This window comes from Macrotis lagotis, chromosome 8 (assembly GCF_037893015.1).
Source record: "Macrotis lagotis isolate mMagLag1 chromosome 8, bilby.v1.9.chrom.fasta, whole genome shotgun sequence".
Taxonomy (NCBI): Eukaryota; Metazoa; Chordata; class Mammalia; order Peramelemorphia; family Peramelidae; genus Macrotis; species Macrotis lagotis.
The window spans coordinates 149,979,941-149,992,414 of NC_133665.1; the positions used below are offsets into that span (position 1 = coordinate 149,979,941).

A 12,474-nucleotide genomic window follows, 5' to 3' on the forward strand; every position below is an offset into this window, starting at 1 on the left:
GAGGTTTGGTCTAGGAGGTGAAAGAAATCAGAAGACAGAGGAGTGAGGAACATGTGGGTTCTTGTGGCTCACTGAGGCTCCCATGAAGGGAGGTTGAGATTCTGATCCAAGCAGGTGGACTATATAGACTAATCCTACAAACTCTTGACTCATTTGGTTTTTGAGATTTAACCCGATCAAATACAAACTTTAAAAATTGTGGCTTTTTCTTGAAAGCTCCTCCAGGGGCCCTCTATACTTAGATCCTATCAGTCATGGTTTCATGGGTGTGAGGCTCCCTGCCCCTGATGTACATCACAACCCTTCCCTGCTTCATGGGTGGCTGTGGCTGAAAAATCCACCTTTGTAGCTGGAAAATGGTTGAAAAATCTACCTTTGTAGGTGGAAAAAATGCTACCTTGGATGATGATGCTTTCTGTGCACTCAGTTAGGCCAGGTCTCTGACTCTGGTCAGAATTCTCAATTTTAAGACTGATTGGAGTTTGTGTTCTATTGATCAAATCTTTGCAAACAAGCACAACTTTGATACCCCAGGGAAGGAAGCATCTGGCAGAAAATGCTCTACCTACTGTCCAGAAGTCATTTCAAGTGGTTCACTTGAAAAGATGGCATTTTCCATTTCCAACTTCTGGTGACTTTTGTTAAGAAGAAAGGTTCCTGAAATGAACTATTCATGTCCTTTGACCATTCATTAATTGGGGAATGACTATTTTTATAAATTTGGCTCAATTCCCTATATATTTGGGAAATAAGAACTTTATCATAGAAAAGTACTATAAATTTTTCTGCATTCCTTCAAATTATGACTGCATTGAGTTTTTTGACTAAAATCTTTTAAATTAAAAATATTAATCATTTTATTTACTGTGATTCTATTTAATGTGGCAGGTAATTTTTTCCCCAAGCTCCCCTAATTTGTTTATGAAGGCATCCTTTATTATCTAAATCATGTACCCATTTTGAAATGATCTTGGTATAAAGAATGAGATATTGGTCTATAGTTTCCATCAGAACATTTTCTACTTTTTCAGAAGTTTTTCCTCAAAAAGTGAGTCATTGCCCCAATAGCTTTGAGTTTATCAAATAATGGGTTACTTGTAGACACGCAATTCAGAATATTGTGTCTCTAATATTGATCAGTACCCTATTTCATATCCAGAACCAAATTATTTTGATGATTGCTACTTTGTAGTATAGTTTGAGACCTGGCACTGCTAGGCCATCTTTCTTCACTTTGTCTTTTTAATGAATTTTGTTATTTTTCTAACCTTACAAAATACTTATTTGATAGTTTGTTGATATGGTACTGAATAACTAAATTAATCTAAGAATTATTGTCATTAGACTTGTTATGGAAAATACCATCCATATCCAGAGAGGGAACTGTGGAGTTTGAGTGCAGTTCAAAGCTTATTACTATCTTTAATTTTTAAAAATTGTCGTATATAGCACATCATATTTTTTCTCTCTAATTTTTTTCTCCTATTTGAATTTGATTCTTCTTTTGCCACATGATTAATATGGATCTATATCTGACATGATTGTACTTCTAGAACCTATATTGGATTGCTTTCTGTCAGGGGAGGGGGGAAGGAAGGGAGGGAGAGAGGGAGAAAAATGTAAAGCTCAAAACCTTGCAAAAAATGATTGGCAAAAACTAATGATGCATGTTATTAGAAAAACAAAAATATTTAAATTGGAAAAATAAACAAAAACATTTATTGTCATTTATTCTAAAAGACTTGTAATGGAAAATGCCATCCACATTCAGAGAAAAAAAATGTGAAGTCTGAAAGCATACTATTTTCATTTTTTAAAACTTGTTATGTTTTTTTTCCCTTATGGCTATTGTTTTTCCCTGACTCATACAGAAATATGTTCAGTATGATTATACATGTATAATTTATATAAGATCACTTGCTCTCATGGGGAAGGGGGACGAAAGGGAGAGAGAGTAGAAAAATGCAGGACTCAAAGGCTTACAAAATGATGCATATTGGAAACTCTGCATGTAATTGGAAAAAGATAAAATAACATTTGTTAAAGAAGAAAAGAAGAAAGAAGAAAGATTCTTGACCTAAAGCATCATTCAATGGGTCTCAAAACTGAGCTTATTAACATATTCTTTCCAAAGGCTTCCAAGTGATCTTCTACTGCATTACAGCCCACCCACTCTCCTCCTCATCCACCATTTTAGTAGGTTCGTTCTTTTTGGGGCTCAAAATGTTCAAACCTTTACAATAATTTTATTCATGGGAGTTTGGGGAGAGGGAGTAATCAAGGGATAATAATGCAAGGCTGATCCTGTGGTGGATGTCTCTGTCAAGTGGCTGACTTACCTTTTCATAAGGGATCTGCAAAAGCTCCAGGACCACGGCGTGGGCTCCCATGTTTCTCAATAATCGCTGTTGTTGCTTCCGGCTCTTCCTGACTGAAGCACTCTCTTGGACACACAGTTTGCTAAGTCTAATTAAAATCTGGTAGAAAACAACAGGTCTGATTAAGTTCTAGTGTTCTTGGAAGATGAATTGTATTAAGAAGAGAAGGGGGGGGGGATAAGTGGCTAATTGGCAAAAACAGGTGGGAAGTACCTCCATGGCTAGCATCCCTACTGAACCAGACAAGGCTTTGTTTATCAACAACTCCCAAAGGCAGTGTAAGTAAAAGTGCTCATTTGGTTGCTATAGATAGCCTGGTTGGAGGCTGTAGTCCTCAGAATGGTAGTTTTCAGATACTCAAGTAAATTTAAAATATTATACTACAAGGATGTAAATGGGGAAAAAAGACACAAAACAAAATAGATACTGCAAAATTATAAAAAAAAAAAAACCAAGCCTGGCCCTGAAATGGGAAATCCCCTGTATGGAATACTATATAGGATTGTCAATTTTTTTTTGATTCAATGATCAATATTGCTGATTGTTTTATTTTTCTTCTTCCCCTTGTTCTTTTTTGTTGTTGTTATTAAGACACATTCTTTGTTACATAAGATGGCTCTTGGGGAGTGAAAAGAAGAAATTTAGGCAATATGAAAATAACCACAAAAATCATTTAAAAATATTTATTAAATGCTTTAAAGAGTTGGGCAAATCAAAACCAAAACAAACGTTCTTTCTCTCAGATTTCTAATGGGGGGGTCATAGTACACAGATAAGCAAATGCATAATAATGTGAAGTTGAAGAAGAATATATTTCAGTTGTGGAGATTAAGAAATTCTTAGCATAAAAAAAGAAATTCTTACAATAATAGAGAGCACCTAAGCCTAGAAAAAAGAGAACCATTCTAAGGTAAGGAGGAAGATGGAATATATTCCAGTCATAGATAATATTTTATGCAAATACATGGAGGCAAGAAATGGAAACTTATTTGGGAGAATGGGCCAATTGGGGGGAATAGAAATTGTGTGAATCTAAAGCCAGGTTGTGAAGGGCTTTAAAAAACTGGGGAAATCTAAATCCCAGAGGCAATAAGGAGTTTAAGAAAATTTTTGAGAAGATGAATATTTTGGATGCACAACTATAGATAACAGAATGTGACAAAAGATATGTTGTTGTGGAAACTATTGCCATTGCTAAAGCCTTCTCATTTTTAGATGTCCCAAAACTAAGAGTCTTAACCTGGGTCTATTTTAAAAATTTTAATAACAGCATTTCAATATAATTGTTTTCATTTGTCTTTGTATTATTTAATACATTTAATAATAATTTAATTTTGAGCAGAGGTCCATAGGCTTCAGGAAAAATGTCAAAAGGTCCATTGATACAAAAAACCTATGAACCCATTCCCTAAAGCTAAGAGTTGATTTCTACAGAGAAAGAATGTTCAGGTTGTCAACTGACCCTCAGCAGTGGTATTGTTTACCAAGAGAAAGAAAAAAGAAAAAAGGAAGGGGGTTGGAATCTTACCTCTTTTACTACTCGGTAGTTGTAGCTGCTGGTACTTTCATGCTTTTGAGACTTGTTATTCCCTTCCTAGTGACCAAAACACACATAATTCCTGTTATTGCACAATTTTAATGTGACTGTACATTATTTTAGTATCACATATAATGGGGATGACTGAGCCAGCAGAAAGGGCTTGATATCATTTTTTAGTAACTGTGATGGGGAGCATGTCAGGTATGTACTATGTTTGTGTGAGATAGCAGGCTAGAGCTAGTGGCATGATTTCAACAATTATTTAGCAATTATTCCCAGAAAAGTTAGATAATTCATCCAGTGACTCTGGATTCCATACAGTAATCAATATAATTAATTAATGGATTTGAATAAAGGCTCCTATATGTGAAAAAGAATGGTTGGAGGAAAAGAGAATGGAGGAGAAAATGGCTGGAGAAAAAAAAGGGGGATAGACTGGCTGGTGTTCATACTTTGAGAAATGTATTCTGAACTAGACTATGAGGGAGCATATAGTGTAACAGACAGAGGACTAGAGATGGAAAGACCTGGTTTTTAGACTATGTGATCATAGACAAATCATTTAATCTCTCAGTTTCTCCAGACAATTCTCAAAGACGACAAGATCAAGGCCACAATTGACTTTTAAGGGGAGTAGTAGATTCTGCATTGGGATATTCTGAATTTGGCCACTGACGTTACAAGTCTGGATGATTTGCTTTGATTTGTAACATAGCTGCCTCCATAATGATGTAAGATTTCTCACCTCTGTTTTCTTATGTTCATTTTCACCAGATACTCCATCCATTGTTTCATCAGGTCCCTGCCCTTTGTATACCCAAAGTTCTGACTTCTCCACTATGGACCTCAGTTGGTCTAAGTCTTGTTTGATCTGCTTGTAGTTGTCAACATCTTGGCTGGTAACAAGTAGTTGAACCTTACATGAATATAATCCATTATTGAACACAACGCCCTTTCTGAAGTACAACACCTACAATGCAAAGAGTTGAGACCAACCAAAGGCTACCTGTTTGAATGCTTGAAGGACTTCTTGCCTCTGACTGAAGTGTCTAAAGAGAAGTTGAAGGGCCCCAGACACAAGGGGTGGGTAGTCGTGCATTGTCAAGTGGAGTAAGACTCTGAGAAATGTTCGGCCTCCATGATCATCCAAGTCCAATGGTGTATTCTCTTCACTACAAATGTGTGCAAAGAGATAAAAGGGTAAATTTACTGCAAACTTTCCCTCCCCCACCTGAGCAGTTCCCAATATAGAAAGGTCTCAGAAGTCCTTGGTTTGGATCTAATGCTAATAAGGTGTGTCTTACTATGTGGGCAGAACCTCGTGGCCTAATCTATCAAATAGAGATTTGTGTCTGTGTGTGTGTGTGTGTGTAAAACTCCATTTTGGTGATCCCAGGACCCTCTGCCTTTGTAATTTTTCTTGAATAACTAAGGTCTAGCTAAAGTTGCTGTCCTTCAGGCTGAAAAATAAGAGACCTACTTAGTTAGCATTCCCATGTATACAATTCTTTCTCTATTTCTGTCTTTCTCCCTTCCTCACCCCCCCTACTTTCTCATTCAGTTTTATCAGTTCTCTCTAAGACACCCACATGTTCATATACAAATGCATATATTAACCAGCCCCGTGAAGTCATTCATGTAGGAAGCTCGCAGAAAAGACTTTCCACTCCTAAAGCAGAGGCACCTGCTCTATAATTTATAATCTTACAGACTTGAAGTCTTTGTCTGGGACTCTGAGATGACATGTTAAGTAACTTGTCCAGGGTCAAAGAGCTAGGACAGGTCTGAAGAATGTTATAATTAAAATCTAATAATAATGATAACATTAATATTCCATTTTTCCTTCAATAAAATCAAAGAGGAAGGGATATGGGATGATAAGGATGTCACGATAATAATTTACTTTAGAGAACCACTGGGTAACTTTAATGTTAAATAGCTAGTGAAAGACAAGTCTGAGCTATGGGGTCTGGACAGCTCTGAAACACTTGAGCTGATGTGATGAGCAATCAGAACTTTAGGTGGATGATGATGAAGCAGGGCACCCCTTCCTGGACCAGTAGCTATGGAATAAAGACTTCTAGCTCTTGCCCAGTGCTCCTTCTGACAGTACAAAGCAGATTACATTGAGCTGGCCCTAGCCACCTGACCATGCCTTCATCTCGCCACACTCTTACATGAAGTCTCCATCACTCCCATTTTTTTGCCTTTTACTCTGGGAACAAGAATCAATCTAATATTATACCATTATTTCTAGAAACTATGGGTCTCTTGGCTCATGGCTCTGTTCATCATCCCTATGAATTTATCATTCCTGTCTATTATCTCTCTTATCTGTGTCTATATTAGAACAAAAATCTTTCAGACTCATCAGTAATATTATAGTAGAGATTTTCTTGGTGTATGGGTTAGATTAGATGGCTCTTTCTAACTCTCACTGTGATGGCTGTAGGCAGAAATTATCTTTCTTTTGTAAAAGCAACCCCAGAGCTTAGCAGGGACAGTAAATATTAATAAATACTTTTTCATTCATTCATTCATTCATTCATTCATTCATTCATTCAAGTAGTCATCTTTTCTTTCCACTAGACTTAGTTACCTTGGGTGGTCAGAATTCCAAGATACAGACTAAATAAATTTCACCTGAAGAAAGTCAATATTTCCTTTGACAGAAAATAAAGGGACAGACCTAAGAGTCCTCTCTCCTATATCCCTAGAAACATTTGCTAAGATAATATTGAAAATATACTTTCCTTCCTCCAAAGATTCCTTCAGCTTGCTCCTCAATATGTTCAAAGTCAAGAGCTCCTGAAAAATGAGGAATTTACACATTCATTTCATCAGAGAACATCAACATTTGGAAATATTTTGCCAGACCAAAATTTATCATCAAAGAATAATTTAGATTTAAGTCCCCTGTAAGTAGGGAATTCACTCTCTAATGGTGTTCCATTCTCACTAAATGAAATTATCATCCCTTTAAGAGAAGAAAGAAAACACAACAAATTACAAACACACATCATCCCCAGGTTCCTCCTCTCCCCCCATTCATTCCCAAGTTCTAACACCAATAGCTGTCTCACCGAGTGGGTGTTTCCTGGGGATTGGAGGAATCATTAATCTTCAGGAAATACCCCGGGCCCTCAACTGTTAAAGAAGTATTAGGCAGCTAACCAACTCCTTGATGTCCGGAATCATTTGCTCTTATCCCCCCCAAGCACTTACCAAAAATACTGTACCCTCATAAACATGAGAACCGAACAACTTCCAGGATTAGAAATAGTAAAAATATGAAGCAAGCTCTCTCTTATGCTTGTCAGTAAATACTTTTAATTTAATTTAATTTACTTTCAGTAAATACTGAAAAGGTTTTCATCACATTCAACTTAGATCAATGCATACTATGGGAATGATGTAAAGACTAGCAAATTGCCTTCTATGGGGGTGGGGGGGAGGGAAGCAAGATTGGGGGAAAAATTGTGAAACTCAAAATAAATAAAACCTTTCTAAAATTAAAAAAAAGTGTTATGGGACTGCTGTTGTTCTGTGTAACTTTTCCCTCAAAATCTGATTCCTCCTTAAAAGAAAGCCATCATTGTATCTGCTTTTAAGAAGTTTAGGGCTGAAAGAGAGCTGTTTTTGTTTATTTTTCCCCAATTAATGCCTTTTACTTTGGGCAGCTATAGCTAGCTGCCCTATCAACCCATTTCCCTGGGAAGTGCATACAATATCTCTATAACCAGAAGTTTCTTTGAGTGGAAACCATGGGGTTTCAAATGATGGAATTAGGTGGAAACATTCTTCAAAGGACAATGATGCAATCTTGAAGGCAATGGCAATATTTCATCACTGCCCAGTCTGATCCAGTGGAATCTAAGAATTGCCCAGAGGGTCTGTAAAGGAACTCTGGCTGGTGGGCACAAAGGTTGTGGACATGAATAGAAAGGTCACTGGACTCACTCTTACTGGTCATGCAGCAAGAGGACAGAGAGAAAAAGAGTCTGAATGCTTATAGGAAGCTAATGAGGAGTCCCCAGAGAAGCCTGGTCAGGACCGCAATGCTCTGAATTTTCCGGTGATGAAAGGGTCTGGTTTGCAAAAAATATCAGTTACCAGGAAGCCCCCAGGACTTGTGGCAGAGCTGCTGATTAATTCTAAAGAAACCACTAATATAAATGTGCCCTATCTTACTATCTAAAAGAAAAAAAAACTGAAGGAAGCTTAATCCTCTTCATTAATGGAAAATGGGCTTTTCCCTTCAGGCTTGGGCAAAGACACATAATGAAAATAGGATCAAAGTTAGAGTATCTCTTCAGTAGGGAAAGAAAAGAAATGGAAACAAGGGAGAAAAGAAAAATAGCATTTATGTTTTTCATCCTATTTCCAAGGACAGGTGAAAACGTTTTTATGCTGAAAAACCCATAATGTTTGCCACTTCTAAAAATTTAAATTAAGGTAGTACACATCTAGATTTCTCTAAGAATAGAGGTCCTCTATCCATCTCAGGTCCCACTTCATCTTTGAAGATCCACTCTTGGAATAACTGACCTGGTACATTACTTGGTCCCTCTTGATTGCCGCTTCCTGAGGATGTCTCAGAGGTCTGGGAATTGCTTTCATCAAACTCCCGTTTAAATATACAAAGGAGGCATGAGATTCTATAATCCAATCTCACATTCAAAATAAACTGGAGATTCAAGTGGAAATGGAAATAAATTAGTTATATTCACATATTGCCTTTAACAAGACCCACCCCCAACAAGGTTGAGGTACTTGACTTAGACTTGGTTTCAGCCACACCAAAAAACTTAGTGAATCAAATATTTAGTTGCCTTTTAAATAATCAGGTTGAGAAATGTGCTTGGACACAGCATAATAAGCCAATCCATACCATCTTGGCTTCTTAAGAAATCTTCATTACCACAGCACCAAGTATAAATGGTTAACGATAAGTCAATATCCAAAAATGCTATTTTGAAATTCAATTCAATTTAATAGTTGTTAAGGATCTACTAAGGACCTTCAATAGAAAGGATCAAATGGGATGTTCAGGGAAAAATATAGAGAATACAGAGAGAAATCCATTTTTATTAATAAACCATTTGCTAGATATGGTATTGTTAAATTATAACTGTTCCTTCTTAGAAGTATATCATGGGGACAACTAGGTGGCATAATGGATAGAGCACTGGCCCTGGAGTCAGGAGTACCTGAGTTCAAATCTGGCCTCAGACACTTAATAATTGCCTAGCTGTGTGACCTAGGGCAAGTCACTTAACCCCATTGCCTTAAATTTAAAAAAAAAAGTAAAAAAAAGAAACATATGTCACATTTTTCTTATGTATTGTTCTAGCCAATTTTTTTCTCTTCTTCCTCTTTTTCTTTCAAAAAAAATTCCCTGCTATAAAGGAGAGAGCAGGAAAGAGGAAGGATACAGAGTAAAATCTAAGCGATATAAAAACATCATCAATAAAGAATCTACTTTTACAAAATAACATATATTCATAAAATTTGACTCATCCTCCCCACTCCTTCCACCTAGTTGTTTCTCATATCTTCTCACAGAGCTATCCTTACCCTACCCCTAAATGATATTCCTGACTAGAATCTTCCTTTTGAGTCTATCCTTTACACAGCTACCAAAATAATCTTCCTAAGGCACAAGATTGATGATATTATTCCCTCCCCTGCTTAGCCTAAAACTTTCAGTAGGATTTTTTTTACTGCCTATAGGATGGAATATAAATTCCTTAGCCAGGCATTCAATGTCTTTCTTCAGTCTTGCAACATGTAAACGGCTAATCCTATTTCTCATTATTCCTTTACCCTCCCTCTACATTCTAAATGGTACCCAGTCTCATGACTGCACATTCACAAAGGTCACCTCATGCCTGGATAATCATCTTTCTCCTTAAAAGTGAAGCTCAAATGCCACCTCCTCCATGAATCATTTCTAATTCCTTCATCACAGGATCATAAATTTAGAACTGGAAGTGATCTTAGTGGTTCTGTATCATAGGATCACAGAGAGAAACCTAGAAGAGAACTGACAGGTCTTTTATTTCAACCCCCTCAGTTTAGAGATGAGGAATGTGAAGTCAAACTAAGACTTGCCCAAACCCAAAGGCGGCAAGTCAAAAAGTTGGTATTTGGACCCAGATCTTTTGGCTCAAAATCTAGGACTTTTCCCAGTAGAAACTAGAATAAAAAGTGTTTCCCTTTCTCCTCATTTTCTTTGAGCACTTGCTCCATGTTTTTTCTTTATTCTTAACATACTCTACCTTTTATTATATTTATCGGTTTAAGTCTTGTTTTCCTCCCCCAATTCCCATACTCCCACCATCAATCGATTGAAGACTGGAGCTAGAGCATTTTTCATTTTAATATCCTTTATTGCTGAGCACTGAGCCTCACAGACATCACTTTCATACTTTGTCAACCGGGGCATTCTCTTCACTGCTGTCACTTATAATCTTCTCTCTGATTTATTATATGTTTCTTTAGAGTTGTTGAGGTCAAAAAGTTCATCATCCAGCAAACAACCTACAAACATTGTTCTCTGAAGGAAAGGTAGATTTGTCCATCATTCCGTCCATACACAAAGTCACTGCAACTTGGATTTTTCTAAGTAAGGATTTAAGGATTTAAGTAATCCTAATATCCCATTTCTAAACAGAGATAACTACCTTATACCTTATACATCTTTAATTTTGTTCTTATCTCATCTTATTTTAATTTCTAGAATGATGTCAAATAATACTGGAGAGAGAGGGTGGGTTTTTTTTTGCTTTAATCCTTTCTGTACTAATCTTTATCCAAAGCAAAAAATATTAGTTCTTTGGTTTTTAAATATATGTTTTGACCATATTAAATAAAGAAGAATCCATTTAGGATTAAAATTAAAAGGATTAAAAAATTCTTTGTAGGATTTTTAACATAAATCACTGCTGTTTTTTTTAAAAGTTTCTTCTGCATCTGTTGTGGTTTTTGGTAGAAAATTATATTCCTACATAAATCCTACATTCCAATTTTTGGTTATTACCAACCACCCCCCAACAACTTTTAGAATTTTTTTGAACATTTAAGTCCTCTTCCTTTGATATCTTTGGGGTAGACCTAGCAGTAGCATAGATGGTCAAAGAGTACAATTCAATGCCCCACTGATCTACAACTGTGCCTGTTCTCCTTAAGCCTTCCATTCTCTTTTGTCCCCCCTGTCAGTCTGATAAGTATGAGGAGGAACTTCAAACTTAATTACATTTCTCTAATTACTAGGGGCCTAATACAGTTTTATGGGGTTTTTTTTTGCTTTTTTTTTTTTTTTCAGGGAAATGGAGTTAGTGCTTTGCCCAAGGTCACACAACTAGGCAATATTAAATGGTGGAGGCTGGATTTGAACTCAGGTACTCCTGACTCCAGGACTGGTGCTCTATCCACTGTGCCACCTAGTGCCCCAATCTAGTATATATTTTTTAAGGTTTTTGCAAGGCAAATGAGGTTAAGTGGCTTGCCCAAGGCCACACGGCTAGGTAATTATTAAGTGTCTGAGGCTGGATTTGAACTCAGGTACTCCTAACTCCACAGCCAGTGCTCTATCCACTGTGCCTTCTAGCCACCCCCAATATATTTTTAATAAAGTTGCTGATTAGATTTCTTCCTTTGAAAACTGCCTGTTAATATCCTTTTGACCATCTATGTATTAGGGAAGGGCTCTTAGTTTTACAAATTTGAATTATTTCATCTTAAATATGAAACCTTTATTAGAGTAATTTGTTACAAAGATTTTTTTCTCCCATTTGTTTATTTCCATTCTAATTTTAGAGAATCTAATGTTTAGTCCCCAACCTTTTGAGAAGTGTCTGCCACTGAAAATGGAGCTAATAAAAAAAGTATTGTTGAAAGTAAACTGTAGCATGTTTTTGGTAGACTGATGGTGACACAGACTTCCTATCTTGGCAGAAAAAGTGGTGAAATACAGGAGCAGAATGGAAGATATGTTGTCAGACATGGACAATATGTTGATCTGCTGTATTTAATCAATTTTTTTTGCTACAAGGGAAGGTTCTAATGGGTAGAAGCCATTGGGAGATGAGTGTTTTTTTGGGGGGAAGCACAAAAATTCCTAAACAAAGTGAAACAAAACATACGTATTTTACTTTAAAAATAAATCTGGAGCAGCTAGGTGGCACAATAAAGGCAGCTAGGTGGTGCAGTGGATAGAGCATGACCTGAGTTCAAATATGACCTCAGACACTTAATAATTGTCTAGCTGTATGAATTCAGGCAAATAAATCCCTTAACTCCGTTGCCTTAAATTAAAAAAAAAAATCTGAAAACAGAAGAATTATTCACTCTTGTGGAGAAAATTTGTACCAGAAAACTCAAAGGGATTTTCCATGAAGAAAGTAGTAGTTGAGGTTGATAAATCATATTCTCTCCATACTTTCCCTATATATATATATATATATATATATACATACATACATATATATATATATGTATATATAAATAGAAATATGACAAGACTGAGCTAAGACCTAAGATGAAACAGTTAGG

The 12,474-nt window shown here is 36.4% G+C and overlaps 1 protein-coding gene across 8 annotated transcripts in view; it reads right to left on the bottom strand.

Moving 5' to 3' along the window:
• ITPR1 (inositol 1,4,5-trisphosphate receptor type 1) overlaps positions 1-12,474 on the bottom strand; it is a 423,734-nt gene that overhangs the window by 188,484 nt on the left and 222,776 nt on the right. For all 8 annotated transcript variants that reach the window (XM_074198681.1, XM_074198677.1, XM_074198678.1 and 5 more), the window contains 6 exons: positions 8,467-8,605; positions 6,672-6,726; positions 4,925-5,090; positions 4,664-4,834; positions 3,907-3,972; positions 2,340-2,477 (listed from right to left, as the gene is read on the bottom strand). In XM_074198681.1, coding sequence (XP_074054782.1) covers positions 2,340-2,477; positions 3,907-3,972; positions 4,664-4,834; positions 4,925-5,090; positions 6,672-6,726; positions 8,467-8,605 — 735 coding nt within the window. The remainder of the gene's footprint in view (positions 1-2,339; positions 2,478-3,906; positions 3,973-4,663; positions 4,835-4,924; positions 5,091-6,671; positions 6,727-8,466; positions 8,606-12,474) is intronic.